General features: G+C 37.4%; 2 protein-coding genes across 3 annotated transcripts in view; both read right to left on the bottom strand.

Moving 5' to 3' along the window:
• Positions 1 to 2008, bottom strand: part of cacna2d4a (calcium voltage-gated channel auxiliary subunit alpha2delta 4a) — a 36564-nt gene extending 34556 nt beyond the window's left edge. Inside the window, exons 1-2 of the mRNA XM_039668268.2 lie at positions 1917 to 2008; positions 691 to 772 (exon numbers count right to left, since the gene is read on the bottom strand). Coding sequence (XP_039524202.2) covers positions 691 to 772; positions 1917 to 2008 — 174 coding nt within the window. The remainder of the gene's footprint in view (positions 1 to 690; positions 773 to 1916) is intronic.
• A 3221-nt stretch (positions 2009 to 5229) lies between these two features.
• Positions 5230 to 16045, bottom strand: dcp1b (decapping mRNA 1B). Of its 2 annotated transcripts, none has more exons than XM_039668265.2 (10): positions 15828 to 16045; positions 14817 to 14975; positions 14592 to 14632; positions 13853 to 13980; positions 10347 to 10413; positions 8684 to 8807; positions 7272 to 7394; positions 6579 to 7184; positions 6241 to 6393; positions 5230 to 5674 (listed from the first exon to the last, which is right to left on the bottom strand). In XM_039668265.2, exons 2-10 carry the CDS (start codon positions 14958 to 14960, stop codon positions 5594 to 5596), a joined length of 1467 nt encoding a protein of 488 aa, XP_039524199.2. In that variant the 5' UTR covers positions 14961 to 14975; positions 15828 to 16045; the 3' UTR covers positions 5230 to 5593. The 2 variants fall into 2 exon arrangements, with proteins under 2 accessions (XP_039524199.2, XP_039524198.2); XM_039668264.2 differs by having other exon boundaries at positions 15824 to 16044.
• Between the last annotated feature and the right edge of the window lie 797 nt (positions 16046 to 16842).

Raw genomic sequence — 16842 nt, 5'->3', positions numbered from 1 at the left:
TTCATGGGGTCATTTTGTTTAAAGCAAAGGTCAAACCCTAGATCAGCACTCAATGAATCCTCTCCACCATGGCTATTGGAACACAAGGTCAGACAGGGATAATCCACCTCCACAAAACACTGTAAGAGTACCAGGCTTTATTCTGAGCTTAGATTAGACCCACAAAAACAAAAAAAGAGAGAGAAGGAATAGAGGGAGGAGGAGATGCTGCAGTCTGGGAAGGTTAATCCTCTTCCTGCCTCACTTTTCTGGCACATTCTGCTGTTGTGCTGCACTAATAAAGGGCCTTAAGGTGAAAGAACACCTACATATTCAGCTCAGATACAGTATAGACTGGTCATTAAATGTCTTTCTGGGATGCAGATGGGCTGCTCGTAGACTGGCACAGGGTCTGTGGTTAACAGTACAAAGTAGTTTTAATTAGAGTGTAGTGTGAATTCAAACAGATGCCAGATAACTGGACACAGCTGCACATAACACAGCAGTTAGACTCATTGCTAATTACAGATAAAACCTGCTTCCTCTGCAGATCATCAGAAAATATCAGAAATGTCCCTGATTGCTTTGATATTAGGATTGAAATAAGGAGGTAAAGACAAATTTCAGTATAATTAGGAGTAAAAAATATAATTGCAGTGCTGAACAGCAGAAGAGTCATAACTCATTATTTTGCTGTCATAATAGACAAACCTTTTGTAAGAGTTGGGCACCTGAGTATCTGTTTGATAAGGCCTGGATCTGTTTTCCAAAGGCAGTGGCCCACTGTTGAACCCTGTTCAAAACACAAACGAAAAGCATTAAACATTAAATCGAATTAATTTTAAAGTGGATCTTAAAATAAATATGAAGTAACTGCCATTTCAGACAATAAAATGTCTAAGGGAGGGATATTCTCATTCTCTCATTCTAGAGAACATTTGATTGGATGAAAATATGTAGTGTAGCAGTTTGGAGTAAGGAAGATTTTTTTTTTCTTGTTGTTGAAAGAAATGAATACCTTTATTCAGCATGGACACATTAAATTGATCAAAAGTGACGTTAAGAACATTTATAATGTTACAAAAGCATGCTGTTTTTTTTCATTCATCAAAGAATCCTGGATTTATCACTGTCTCAACAAACATATTAAGCAGCTCAACTGTTTCCAACTCTGATAACAAAATATTTCTTAAGCAAATCAGCATATAATTTCTGAAGGACCATGTGATACTGTAGACTAGAAAAATAGCTACTAAAAAGTCAGCTTTGCCATCACAGGAATAAATTTAATTTTTAAAAAAAAGAGAAAACAGTTATTTAGAATTGTAGTGATATTTCACAATATTACAGTTTTTACTATAAATAAAAAATAAATGTTCCCTTTGTAAGCAGATTTCTGTCAAAAACATTACAAAATCCAACCACAAACTTGAATGGTAGTGTACTAAGATATTGACTAAAAGTGTGTGGCTAAAGATTTTAAGCTAATTAAAATTAGCATGTTTTCCATAATTGGACTTTCAGGAACTAAATTAGCCCTCAGAGAGATCAAAAAGTCTGTTCAAACAGGCTGTGTGTGTGGATTTTGAGCAAATGTTGCCAATTGGAGGTTAAGCTTTGGCTTATAGTGCTTTTACAGTTGCTCTATTCAAGCAGTGACAGGAGGTGTGCGGGTCATGACCTGCACGCATTAAGATGAGATCTGGGGACATACTGCAGTTCTGCACAAGGATTCAGAGGAGTGCTAAAGTGGTTCATCTGTACTATGAGTTTCTTAAATGTGTGTGGGCAAAGTCCACATTTATGTTACATTTAGCAATACAGGGGCCTAAAAAGATGATTGTTTCTCTCACATTGTGCATATCTTGTAGCTGTGTGGTTGTTTGGAAGTGTTTAGAGCGTTAAGCTAAACTTGTGCTGAGATGAACTGAACTCACGTTTCAGGCGGTATCCTCATCTGAGCTTGTGTTTGGATGGTCCAACTTGAAAACAGCACCCAAAACAGTGTGATACCCTTCATCCTTCTCATCAACACCTGACAGGTGCCTAAAACAGCAGTTTGTGTGATCTCCAGCTCACTATCTGCGGTAATCCCAGCCTAGTCTTGATATCAGATTGTAGCCAACAGACACTCCGGAAGCTTCAGAAGTGTGTTTTGGATGGCACAGAAATCTTCTTGGAAAGTTCTTGTGAAATAATGACATCCGGCTCTTTTATCCCCATTCCTGATCATCCCCCCTTGATGTTTACATCTCTTCTTTCCATCATTCTCTTCGTCACACCATTTCTTTATACAAATCCTCTAAGAGTTCCACCGATGTCTTCGCTTCTCTTTCATGCTCATCTTATGTTCAACACAGCTGGGAGGAACTGAAACAGAAGCAGAAACACTTACCTCCCTTTGCCCTCCCCACTATGATAATCCACATGGATTACACTCAACTTCCACAGTGGGGGAGAGAGAGATGTGGAGAATGTAGGGTGGGTGTGGGGCAGATGTATTGGAATAGAGAGATAAAAAGAAAGAGAAAAGGGTGAGCGGGAGAGGGTTTCTGTTAGAGGATAATTAGTGTTTCGGGACATGGCCATTGTCTGTTCAGTCAAAAAGAAGGAAACTAAACCTTGCACCAAAAAGGGACACTGAAGCGGCACTTGAAATGTATGAATGTCATTGCGCCATATTTCCTCAACTTCTCTTCATACTTTCTAATTTTTCTGAGCTATAAGTATTGACTTTTAAACTGCCCAAAGTGATTTTTACTGTGTGGAGCCCCTAAAGAGACATGGTGATGGTTAAAAAAAAAAAGAGATGGGATGGGATGAAAAATAATATTTATTGTATTCACTTGTAATAGTATTGCTTTCCCCCGAGAAACTTTTAGTTGGCTTGCAGAACATTTGCGCTTTCTCTATGAACTATTGTGTTCCCTTGAGAAAATTTGCATTCACATGCCAAAGCATTGAAATATATTGATATTGTTTCCTCCCAGCTCGTTTTATTTCATCAAGTTTTATTTCATCAAGTTTTTCAAAAGAGCAGTTTTTTAATAAAACGAAAAAGGTTTATGAGCAAACACAGTTTCTTGGGAAATGAAAAACATCTTTACTGGCACATGTGATTTAATGCCTCCTTGCTAAATTAAAGTATTTTAAGTAAAAGAAAATCTTACTGACCCGAGTTTTGAACAGTGCATGCTATAAAGTAATTTCACGCATGTTATTCATCACATAAACTATGAACACATTACACTAATGTAATTTTTGATATCTACTGAAGAAGAGTCCAAATATTTTTGTCTTGATTTGATACCATGACTTCTACTTTATTGTAAAAACAATCTGTATGCACCGCTCTGTTTCCCTAAAACACACAAACACACACACAAAACAGGATTGTGAGTTTCAGTGTCCAGATGGCATGCTCTTGATTTCATCCGCTGACCTAGTTAGTGTAGATAACGGCTTCCATCCTTCAGAAAGATGCACACCTGCACTAAGTGTGCTTATGCTTGCAGATGTTAGCTGAGGATTTTAGTCTTGTGACAATGAAGGAGACTGTGACTGATTACATAATGAAGCATTTTGCACTGCTCATGCAAGAGAGAACAATTTTAAGCTTTATTGTGAAAGATATATTATGAGATTGGTTTTGATGAATTTAATTGCTATTGACAATATGACTGAGGAAAGAAGAAAGTTAAAAATGAAAGGGTCAATACGATTTTTTATTTTTTATTAATACTTTTATTCAGTTTAGATTGATTGAAAAAAGTGTCAGGAAAGATAGCTGACAGCTTTATTCATATTCATTGCTGTTCTTTTAAACTTTCAATCAGTTTTTCTCATATAGTGATAATATTTTTTAATGCAGTCTTAGCATAAATGGCTTCTAACAAAAACATGGAAAAACTTGACCCCAAACTTTTGAACAGTACTGTGACAAAAGTTAACTTTTTAACTCTTTAAATCTCCCAGTTTTTATCCAAATACATATTTCTGTTCAAAACCTACATTATGTAATCCACATGTAGAAGGCAACATACAATTCTCAGCATAATGTTTAATAAATTCATAGTGTATTAACCATGCATCTGGTTAGAACTGTTATGATTTTTTTATTGTCAGTTTTATTTTTAATAAACTGATGGGGTAGGGAAGCAAGATAACTTGTGAAAAGGGTTCGCACAGCCTTTAACCAATCAAATTCTATGACTTTTTCTAATTGTTTGTAATTACTGTATAAGGATTTCTATTTGTATGTCAGGTAACAATCCTTTGAATTAAACCGATTTAAACAATTATACTTATTATTAGTTTACAAATGTTGACAATAAAGGCCGATTCACACCAAGGACAATAACTATAATGATACGCCTATATGCCCCGATATATATATATATATATATAGATTGTTCTAAAAGAATCCACACAATGCTAAAAAAACATTGACAGCCAATCAAAATCCATCCTGCTTTAAAGAGCTTGAGCATTATAATAAACAGAATGACATCGACCGCTAGTGTGGACACTAATATAGTTATTGTTCTTTGTGTGAATGGGCCTTAAAACAATGAAAGTCCTGAGATTTTAATCCGGTTCAATCCCGTCAGTGTTGCATGATCTTTCAGAGATCATTCTAATTTGCTGCTCAAGAAACTGTTCATATTATTAATTTTAAAAACAGTTATGCTGTTTTTAACAAACTAAAAATATCATACTGATCTTAAACACTAGAATGGTAGTGTATGATGAAACCTTTCACACAGGCTTCAGCCATAACAGATAACATGTAGCATGTTAAACCAATAAGATCAGAGAGCATACACTATATGGGGTGTTGAAACATTATTTTAATAAGAAAAACAAATGGAAGAAAATAATTGTTTTAAAAGTTAACCCGTTGATTGGAAAACACTGATGTCATGGTATTGGTTTTTTTTTTTTTTTTTTTAAAAGGGAACCTAAAATATTCCAGCATGTTGATATAAGAACAGAAGTAACACACCATAGAAAAATAGAATATATATATATGTACACTCTTATTTGTACATTTAAACAAAATCCATTTTCAATTTAAAGATGTGATTAAAATGAGCAAACTCTTCCTGCTGGCTTGTGAAGGGATGAAGACGCCTTCTGTCGGTGTCGGCTGGGATTTTATGATAGATGATAGAAACCAAGACAAAACATGTTTGTCTTGTTATCCGTCATGTTATTTCTATATTTGAGGCTACGGTCCTGTTTTTTTTCTTTTGTGGGTTTGTTTAGATATGCAGAGGTAAAAATGTCTTCATAAAAAGAAGAATGTCTTTCCATCTCAACAGACAGCACATTTCCAGCCCTGATGGCTGAAAGCTAAATTATATTTCCATTATAAAATTCTCCTTCCAAAAAGCAAAATACTTAAGATTCCCACTTGTTAAAAAAATGTCAATTCTAAAATGAATACAATTTGCAGCCAAACTGGTTTTCCTGTTGTGAATCTGTTGCTGAGGAGCTGAACTCATTGGACGCTACACTCAGAACATTAGGGTCGTCCTGAGATGGGATGCAGATATGTGTTCAGAGCGTGAAAGCTGCATGTATATGTACATGCTCAAATGGTGTTCCTGCTTTAGAAAGGTTTCGAGCTGAAGTCTGTTGCGAGACGGGAGACATATGCTTCATAAATGGTGTCCAGGAATGAGGCATCATTCTGAATCAAAGAAAGAGAGAAACAAATCATTAATAGAGGTAGTGCAGCAATCACAGTCAAACACACTAAGACTGAGGGTCTCTTTTGATAAAAAAAAATATTGCTGGACTTAGTTCTATTAATGTTAGATATACTACTATTCAAAAGTTTTAAGTTTAAAATAATAATACTTTTATTTTTTTCAAATTAACACTGTTCTTTGGAAATTCTATTCATCAAAGAAACCTGAAAAAAGTACCACAGTTTCTACAAAATTATTAAGCAGGAAATGTATTAATGGCTGCTGAAAACTTAGCTTTGCCATCACAGGAATAAATTAAATTTAAAAATATATTCAAATATAAAAGTAATTTTAAATTATACTAATTTCATAATATAATATATAATTAATTACAATTTTATACAAACATGTATGCGATTTTATATATATATATACTGTGTATATGTGTGTGTTTGTGTTTAAATATATATATATATATATATATATATATGTGTGTGTGTGTGTCAAAATGTTGGTGCATCTCTAATATTGTAATAATCCAGATGGACATGGGTTTGGTTCTGACCTTGATAAGGTGGATCAATGTAGCCTGAAGTTGAATCTTGCTAAGTGCTCTGGGTTCAGCTGGTTCTGCTCGTGTGGCTTTAGTCTGGACGAAGACACTGGGTGACAGGAGGGTGGGGGCTATAGTTGCTGGGATACGCTGTGGTGAGATCACCTGCACCCATACCCGCACAAACACACACACACACACACACACACACACACATTAAATCACAGGTTACAGATACAGGATGCTTCAGAACGACTTTATTTGAAAGTTGAAGATGTCTGTGTAAGGAGCATAAATGCAACAGATGCCTAAAGATTCCCAAATAGTTTAATCAAAATAATTGATTTCACCTGAGTCAAATTGGGTTGGCTGAGACTGGAGCTGCTGACGGTCAGGTTGGGCTGTAGGAGCTCCTGACGGGGATGGAGCTCTTGCTCCTGCTGTACCAATGTGAGCCTCTGCAGAAGCTCATGAGGCGTCACCACATTCCCTGCCACTCCAGCAGTCGGCGCTTTAGTTGGGACATGGATCCGGTGCTGAGCCATATTGTGGAATTGGGGCCCCACTCCACACTCTCCCTGACTTAATAACAGGGAAGGCATCCCAGGGGTGCCTGCCACAGGAGGAGGGTTCATTAGCAGTTTTTGTATTGGGTCAGGTTGGTTCTGGGCTGCCCCGTTTTCACACAGACGACTCTCTGGAGATTCAGACAGAGGCTGCAGCAGCGAACCAGACATGAGCTTGTGGATGGCTGGACAGTGCTGCATGGGGTTGCTGGACACCACAGCGCCCCCTGCCGGAGAAGGATCGTCATAAGACAGGGAGCGGGCCACCGCAGACCGTGCTGGACCTACCCTGATGCCAGATGAGCTGGGCTGCGGTGAGACACAGTCCAGCTTTGACTGAGCACCAAACAAAGTGACAACTGAGAGGTGCTTTGAGTCCATTTCTGTATCCTAAGAGAGAGTAAAACTTTTTGTTTTACACATTCAAGCATTTACAGATAACACAAACTGAGTCACAGACATGCAGAGAGATTGCACCTGCTGTGTTTGTCCCTGAATGTGTGCATCCTGTGCTGGTTTGAGGGGAATGGGTTTGATCAGATGGGGGTTTCCATAGATGACACCACCACTACCAATTTCTTTCGGCTCGCTGAGTTTTCCCTAAAATGAAAGAAAAGGAAAAAAACATGAGTAAGAGAAGTGTAAGGCAAGGCAAGTTTATTTATATAGCACATTTCATACACAATGGTAATTCAAAGTGCTTTACATAGAAGAAATTAAAATAATCTAAAGAAATCAGAACAATTAAAACAATCTAACATAAAAATAGAATAAAATTAAATACAGTAAATAATTAAAACAGTTTAGAAAATTTAAATAAAATACAGTTAGATTCGGACGAACAGTGGCACAGTGCTCATTCAGTAAATGCATAGCTAAACAGATTTCAGCTGCTCCTGGCATACTAGCTAAAAGCAGACTCTCCATGCTTAGAGTGAACCCTTGGTATTTCTAGCTGATGTGATCCTAATGATCTGAGTGATCTGTTGGGTTTATATTCAGTGAGCATATCTGCAATATATTGAGGTCCTAGCCCATTGAATGATTTATATGCCAGTAATAATACTTTAAAATCAATCCTAAATGTAACTGGGATCCAGTGTAAAGACCTGAGGACTGGTGTGATATGTTCATATTTTCTGGTCCTGCTCAGAAACCTGGCTGTATGTAATGTTCTGTGTGAGCTGCAACTTATGTTTTTTTTTAGGAAGGCCAGTGAGGAGGCCATTACAGCTGTTGTTGAAAGCATGCACAAGTTTCTCTAAGTCTTGACTGGAAACAAAGCATCTAATTCTTGCAATACTTTTCAGTTGATAGTATGCTGATTTAGTTATTGCTTTGACATTACTACTGAAGCTAAGGTCTGACTCTAGAGACACACCAAGATTCCTGACTTGATTTTTAGTTGTTAGACCCCTAGCGTCAATTTATGCATTCACCTTGAGAACTTCATCTTTGTTTCCAAATGCAAGGACTTCAGTTTTGTCTTTGTTTAACTGAAGAAAGTTTTGGCACATCCAACTGTTTACCTCATCAATGCATTGGCACAGGGATTCAATGGAGCTGTAGTCGTCAGGGCTAAGTAGAGCTGTGTGTTGTCTGCATAGTTGTGGTAAGCGATTTGGTTCTTTCTCATTATATGGCTTATTGGGAGCATATACAGGTTGAATAGGAGTGGCGCAAGAATTGAGCCTTGAGGGACTCTGCATGTCATGGATGTCCACTCAGACTTAAGGTCCCCTATACTCACATAATAACATCTCCCTACCAAGTATGACCTGAACCATTTTAGTGGTCCAGTGTACTGTGCACTGGTGACCTCTAGTGCATATGAAGCACCTTAATAGTTGTGTAAGAAAAGAAAAACAACTTTAAAACGTGTGTTTTACCTTGTCATAGTCATCTCGTGCTTTATTAAGCATCTGCATTATATCCACACCCTGCTCTGCTGTTCGTGGAGAGACATAGCCAGTCGCTGTTTGTGGCTGTAAATGCTGTTCAAGCCCTGCCAAACTGACACACACATAAAGAAAGAGTGAGTGTGTGAGATTGTAGTGACATTTGGTCTTTGATTACATGCCAAAATGGAACCAAGTATTAAAATACTCAGAATTTCCTTTGCCTAAAAAAGAACAAAATAACAAAGACAAATTGTAAGCTTGAAGTTGGAATTTATTGTGATTAGATAAAAAGATTGGGTACTGGCTGCTAAATCAGGGATATCTAATCCTGCTCTTGGAGGGCCAGATTCAAGCATATGCTGCGTCCCAATTCGCATACCATCCGTCCCAAATATTATTCGAAATTAGAACTAGCGTGTCCCAAACTGTTGTGTTGAAATGAGTATTCCAAAGAAAACCCAGATAGTCTATTTCTTCTGGTTATAATCTGAAGTACAGATCCATGCATACAAAAGGCTAATATGTCTACAACCCATTGAATGTTGGATGAGAAATTTCGATTAGAACAACAAAATCGACAAACAAAGCAAATGTGCGAGACTGACACAGAGTAGAGAGATTTCGTAATTACTGAGGTCTTGAGATGACAACACGTGACGTGTCATTCTATTAGAAATTCTGTTCATTCTATTAGACATTCTGTTCATGTCCTCGGACTGGGAATTATGTGTTTCTATGGCAACAATCGATGCTTAAATTGATCTGCAGCGGTCAGAAGGTACAGCATTGTGAACTTTTATGAAGATACTTTTGGTCATTAACTTTTAAATACATCATTACACAAATACATAAAGAGAGTTCTCTGCATGACCCACGACTGGGAAAAATCGCACATTACTTCATTTTTCTCCAATACAGTAGGAAATAAAAAATTAAGTTGAATGTGGAGAATTTTAACTGCAAAAAGATGATTGATAGCGCAGTTTAGATAGTGACAGGATCCACATAATTAAGTGACAGAGTGGTCCATTAAAGATGCAATTATGATGAATTAAGTCATAAAGCTTGCCTACTTTTCTGCAACTTACTCAAAAGTATGTCCTTTTTATTCACAAAACAGTACATACTTTTAGGGCATAGTACAAGTAGCCGAATTGGGACGTAGCAAGAGTTTAGCTCCCGCCATATTTAAACACACCTAAATCAACCAATCAAGGTCTTCAGTATCTCTAGAAACTTCCAGGCATTTGTGTTGAAGCTTAACTTTGCAGGTCAGTTGCCCTCCAGAAGCAAGATTAGACACTTCTGCAGTAAATCAGGTTTTTTATTGCATCGCCCTCGTCATTTACAGCAAAATAAGTGTAGCCCAATTTGGTAATGAATGAATAGGATTCTTTATTAAGTCTAAAAAGTCTTGAATCGGTCTCAAATGTTTTGTTACTATGTAAGGTTTTAATTATTAGACATATTCTGGAAATAAAAACATTAATATGTGTTAAGTACATGTTATGATTCATCATAAATGTACTAGAAGACTAATTAAGAACATTAAGGAATAGCAATCATTACATTTAATTTAAATCAGAACCAGAATCATCCCAAGTTAGAGCAGAGAAAGTTGTGAGAGTTTGCAAATAGAGGAGAAACTCACTTCTTCATGAGTTCCGCTATACGCTGACAGTCTTCTTTATCATAGAACCAGATGCCAAAGATGGACACTGCCAACATATATACACACACACATGATTAATATAAATAATCACATTTATACCAAAACTAATCATGATTAAAAGGAAAAACAAATGTTTAGCACATGATCAGAATAACCAGTGGAAAAGGACCACTGAAACTGACAGCATACATGCACTAAAAATGCCATCGTACATACACACACTCCATTAGCCAACATTCCTTTCCCAAACAGTCCAAACTCCCAAGTGCCCCAGCAGAACTCGAGCCAACTGCTGTGCCAGTACACCAAAATGTCCTTAAACACCAAGATGAAGACTTCAGATGCTTGTATCAACAGTCACTGGTCTATCGTATTGGGAACAATTAACAGAGATTTCAGTGATGGGTTCAGATTGTGGTTCCTCATAAATCCCTTATGAACTAACCTTAGAGCCTGGTGCTGACAGCTGAATCAGGACCTGTTCCATTCACCTCTAGAAGTAGCCGAGTGATAACAAAACCCAGAGCAGTAAAAGAGAGAGAGAGAGAGAGCGAGAGAGAGAGGAAGGGCTGGTGCTATATTCATAACCGTTCATTCTCAGAGCAGAGTGCACCACATGGGTCAGCGCCTTGGGAAAAAACCCATACAAAATACTGCCTGGGAACCGAGGAACATCTCAGAGAGAGTGCGAGAGGGGGATGAGAACAAGGAGGAGGACAGAGCGAGTGATGAGAGGACGCAGCAAATGCTTTTGAAGTTGAACTTCGCAAAACACAACAAAGAGAAAAGAAAAACAGAGAACCAAACTCTATACCCTTGCTCGGGTCAGACAGAGTGCAGGAGTGTTTGCTGCATGTTTTTCTGAATGGAGCTGGATCCACACACGCACTGAGGAGACTGTGAACTTCTGACTGACTTCAATCTGCCGAGGATTCAAATCTCAGAAAGAGAAAGAAGATGCTGCGGGGGCTGTTCAGTCGGCGCAGGCTGAAGCACGAGCGACTGGAGGAGGAAGTAGAGGTGCGGTTCAAAGGAAAGCTTGTGTCAGAGAGAGAGCTGGGCTACACGTTTGTGCGGCCAGGAGGTAAGAGCTTTGTATACTTAACAGTCCTGCTGAAAGACTCCAGCTACACTGTCACAAATCACAACCACAACACTGCGTTTGTTTAAGAGACGAGCAGACAGAATCCAGCACCCTCGGCACATGTTGTGTAGAAGATACACAGTGCAGGTCTTACTTCCCATTGTCTAAAACCTCATTAGTAGTGTTTGCAAAGTATTATTGTTGCCCATACCAAGTATTACTTTTTTTAACCGTTTGATCGGTTGGGATATGAACAATACCTCAAACTAGGTCAGAGTGATATAAAATTGTATTTTTTTTTTTAATCCAGGTTTTCAGAGTTTGTAGGGCTGTACAATTTGGCAATATTGTGATTATATATTGTTATGGTAATTATATAAAGTAATAATAATAACAATTTTATAATAATATATTATTACTACATAAAAATGACTAAAAAACTAAAGAAATTACTTGGTGTAATTTCTCTTAAATATAAGGAGTATTTAAGGATCATTTTATTTTACAACTATAAAATTCCAATGCTAATATTTATGTATGTCTTAATTTTTTTTTTGTGAATCGAGCCACTCAAAACACTGGCAGATAATGTGCTGCTAACAGCTAGCCTAACAGTGAAGTGCTTCACTCTAAAACATGAGGCGCTTTTTTTGGTTCCATCACCTTAAGTCAGTTGGTTTTTTGAATGGGTTTGCTAATAAGTGGGAAAATGGGACGATAGAGGTTGTCTGGTACATTAAATGTCATCATGTCGAAAACTCATTGACTAACTAGTCCGCTTTTATAGCCTTCTTGTGTTTATACTTGCTTTTATTTCAGGCAGTTGTATTTAGACATTAAAATTCGTAAACATTAATTTGTGAATATTATCTTGAAGAACAGTGTAAGAACCATAAACTTTTGTCACTGAGCTTATTTTCTGTAATAAACTCCAAAAGTCAAGGGAAAAATCCTACATGCTTTTGGTTGAGGGAACCATGATGTTAACTTCCAGGTTGGCCTACAAAATTATGTCATCCCTGCATGACTCTATAATTGAGACTTGTTGGTGGGGTCTTTGACTAAGAAACTACCCATAACACCCTAGTAGTCGCATACAGCATCAATTGAACTACTTAAAACATCTTTACAACTGCAAAGCCTGGTTTTTAGCTACCACTCACTACAATCTACCATTGAGGCAGAGGAGATACAAAAAAACACTTGGTGACAAATAATTTCTATATGTCGACACAAAGGCAGTGAGCATAAAGTTCCCGTCAGACAGTTAGCAGGAGCAGAGATTTTCACCATCACTGCAAAGCTCAAACATCAGTTTTGGACTGTTTGAAACATCAGGATCTACAATGATTCATTTAATCAGCCTGAAGTACTTAAGGCTTTTCCGCATGCACTCTATTTGCAGGTCCCTTTATCATGAATTTCCTTGGAAGTCTGTGCATGTGTGCGTGTGAGAGGGGCTTGTTATCTAATCACGATTGGCTGGTCGGGTCTGTGATGCTGGCAAGAAACTGGAAGAGAAACACACACACACTTCTCTGGACCATATAAGGCACTATGGCTCTGGAGCCTTTCATGCAGACAGGCCTGCCAGCGATCTCTGATCTCTCTCTCTCTCTTACACACTCAGACGCCAGTCTGACAGTTCTCTCAATCCAGACAGACTTTTATCGCTGTTAAGTTCTTTTTTTGAATGGATATAACCGTGTGCTCCTGCCCTGTTTATACCAGGTGGTATTAACATCCGTTTCCAGCCATCTGTTTGACACTGGGTGCTTAATACACACCCAAATGGGGTCCGAAACATTTTTGAAATTCATTCACATCAACCACATTCAGGGTGGTCAAAACCATTGCACTTCCCTTGTCCCCATTTTGCTTCAGCTTTCGGACAGCCTGAGTGATGTGATTTTTGTCATCAGCACAGTCGGCTGATGTCTAATGTGATTTGAATATGGAAATTTAAGTATACTGGGGTTTGAACAAAGCAAAGAACCACCTATTTCAGATTCAGATTCAACTTAAGTTTATTAAGTTTTCCCTGAAAGCATAGACCAAGAAATAATAGATGAGACTATCTCCCAAAATCTCAAGTAAATTCCCTCATGTAGCTTGAGCATTTGAGAGAGCATGGCAATGACAATTGGGTTTGATTCCTAGGGAATGGATGAACCGATCAAATCTTGAATGCAATGCAAGTCGCTTTCAAAAATACTGCATACATGTAAATGTATAATGCACACAGACTTTTTTAAACCAGTTTGTTATAACATAGACATTTCTGACATGGATACTTAACTCTCATCTCATTATATAAGAATTCATTTATGAAGAACAACTCATTTTTTTTTTACTCTTTTAGTTTTACTTTTTTAAATATTTGACAAAAATAGAGACTTACGGCGAGCATTCCTGTACAGGAGAAATGGATGCTGCAGCTGGAAATCTAAGTCTTTTGTGATGGGTTCGGTCAGGTTGTCCATACTTAAGCGATTCAGGATGGTGAAGCCATGCCGGGGGGAGGCAAGCCTGATGCACAGAAAACTGACATTAAAACTCACAACATGAGTGGGAAAATAAACCTTATAAGTCTGAAGTACCTAAACATCTGTGAGTGGGAGTTTTGCAGTGTTAAGGCCTTTTTACACCGGGATGAATTTTATGTGCGATATTCGCCAACGTTTAAAGCCTCGTGACTAAACAAAAGGTGCCAATGTGTGCATACCAACACGAAAAACGGCACGCGTAAAAGCGGCATTTTAAAAAAAACCGTCTCGTTAGTTTTTGTTTTTTTTTTGGTTTAATGCGTCAAAAACTTTTCGACCAATGAGATTGATGCTTTGAGATCACGCCGATATTTGTCTCTGTGTGTACGGCCCTTTAGTGCAGTCAAGTGTATTATATCAGAATAATGAAATATATCATGAGGGTTATTTCTGTGAACCACTTCAGATATCTAGGGCTCTGATTCACGACCACGTTGTGTGTGTGTGTGTGTGTGCAGGGTTTCTGCAGGTTTCACAAAGTCAAATGTAAGACTTTTTAAGGCCTTAAATTGTGATTTTGAAATGTTAGACTTTTTAAGACCCTGCGGAAACCCTGGTGTGAGAGTGTTGCTTCACTGCTGAAAACATACAAACCTGTTATAGACAAACAGAGTTCCCTCAACATCTGTCTTTTCCTGCAGAAAAAAATACATTTGTATTTGTTTATTTATTCATATTTATTCTAGACATAAATAATTCTAACATTAAATAACAAATTCAACTTTTTTTACATTCAATCATTAATTTTTATAGCTTCTTTACAATAGCAATTAATCTACCATAAATACAGTCATTAATGGTGTTGATATCATTGTTTACCCATTCATTAGTGGCATTGTTGAAGGTGTAGAGTGCTACTTGGCTGGCCAGGTCTGTGATGCTGCTGATATAAGGATCGAGTCTCTTTAGTGCAGACAGACTCATGGACAAACAGTTCCCGACACCTCCTGTTATTGCAGTCATGGCTCCAGCCCTGTTCTAGAAATAAAAACATTCAGACTCAAGATTACAATTAAAAACATTCAAATCAAAGACTTTATTTTTGACAGCTGTCAGGCTGCTTAATAAATAGTCTTAGAATAACTATTTTACCCCACAGGCAGTTGTTTGCATGCACACCATCATAGCCTATTAGGAATATTTGTACAGAGCTCCTGCACAAAAATCTCCTTTATCTGAACTATATTTCAGTTCAGTGATCTTTATATTGCACATTTTGTTTTGTTTTTTCTGCATACCTGCATATTGTGTTGTATGTCTTAGATATATGATCAATATATTATAATTTGTCGCAAATCTCAATAGATAGCTTTTTACCTCTAAAAATACAAATAATAGTTTTAAACAAAGGATTAAAACTATCAAACCTGGATGCATTTAATTTTTTTTAGATAAAAGTAGGCCCGTTGAAGTTGTGAATTTTCATTTCATTACATTTAACAAAAAAATAAAATTAAAAAAATAAACACACAAATCAGGCATGTAAGTTTATGCATTAAATTAATGGAATAAAGAAGGCATTAAAACAATAATATTAAAAAAATGTGATGAGTGATTAAATGTGATCCATGATGATGAAGTGAGGTTGATAAGGTGATCACACATTCTGTAGCACATTGTGAAAGTAAACTGCACACAGAAGTTTCATATTGCGGATTAGCAGTTATCCAAATCCCCAACAGTGTATGAAAAACAATACTGATGCTTGCTTTAGAAAGTACCCCTAATAATGGAATAATTCATGCATCTATAAGTTTACAAATATAAAATGAGGCCTTGGTGAGCTGCTGTAGCTCCTTTATAGATAGAACGGGAGTGAAACTTACCTACACTTCAAAAATCGCACAAATCCTAAAAATCCTTTAAAACGAGATCCAACTCTGTAAAATAGCTCAGTGACACTTTATTTTACGCTCTGGTCTACTGGTATGTGTTTCCAATGTTCTGCAAATCAGTAAAACAGGAATATAGCGCTTCATTTCACTTATCTAATTGCTGACCCATTGCCGTTCTCGCCATGTTTTCGCTGTCAAGAAGACAGAACGAGCTGATGGCCGAGATGGTGCGCACACAGGAAAAGTAATCAATGACAATGAGTGCGAATAACCGATGAGCCCGAAACACCGCCCCCTACAGCTGTATTGAGCTCACCTGAAACTCCGCCAGACCTTTAATTTACATCATGGCTTGTGAGCTGACGCTCCATGCAGTGGAGATCTTGAGGATTTGAAATTCTCACATTTCTGCTCTATCCCTGTTCTGGTAGGCATTTTCCTATTGTTTGTTTGAATATTCTCTCTCTAAAACATATTTCGCAGCCCATATACTGGCTTGCTGCAGTTTTTATAGTCAAACCCCTTTAATAGTCAAAATTGTTTGATAATTTTCCCCATATTATCTGACTCTTTTGACTTAATAAATTGATCAAATCTCACTGCAAATGATGATTTTTTACAATTGCACTAGTAGTAGCTGAATATGACTTTGCATGATGCTGCATTCCCAACAATTGTCATACCAGCAACACAACAAAAACAAACAAAAACCGAGTGCACTTTCAACCAAGCACTCTACATTAAGGTTGCAACAGGGAAAACCTAGAAACTGAATGGTACTATTATGCCCTTGAGTGAGACACCAGGGTTGTTGCTTCAGGGTGACTGTCAATTTATACAATGTTTTTTCCATCTAAAGGTCAATTTACTCAAAAGCACTTTACTCACTCGCCACTAGAGGGCATCACAACACAATTACTCGTGGTTTATCATCGTTCTCGGCAGGATTTTAAACCTTTCACAGAAAACACATCAGCCAGTTGCAGTTTGTTTTTTGAGCTTTTTGTTGT

The sequence above is a fragment of the Pimephales promelas genome, chromosome 24 (genome assembly GCF_988280905.1).
Source record: "Pimephales promelas chromosome 24, fPimPro1.hap1.1, whole genome shotgun sequence".
NCBI lineage: Eukaryota > Metazoa > Chordata > Actinopteri > Cypriniformes > Leuciscidae > Pimephales > Pimephales promelas.
This window is presented reverse-complemented; position numbering and strand designations above follow the sequence as displayed.

What these genes read in the sequence shown, in the direction of transcription:
- dcp1b (XM_039668265.2), bottom strand. Translation starts at nt 14,960, where the DNA reads ATGACTGCAATAACAGGAGGTGTCGGGAACTGTTTGTCCATGAGTCTG. An exon ending in ACAATGCCACTAATGAATGG is followed by an intron (nt 14,633 to 14,816) that starts GTAAACAATGAT and finishes TTTTTTCTGCAG; the next exon opens with GAAAAGACAGATGTTGAGGG. An exon ending in GCCAACCCAATTTGACTCAG is followed by an intron (nt 6,394 to 6,578) that starts GTGAAATCAATT and finishes GTATGGGTGCAG; the next exon opens with GTGATCTCACCACAGCGTAT.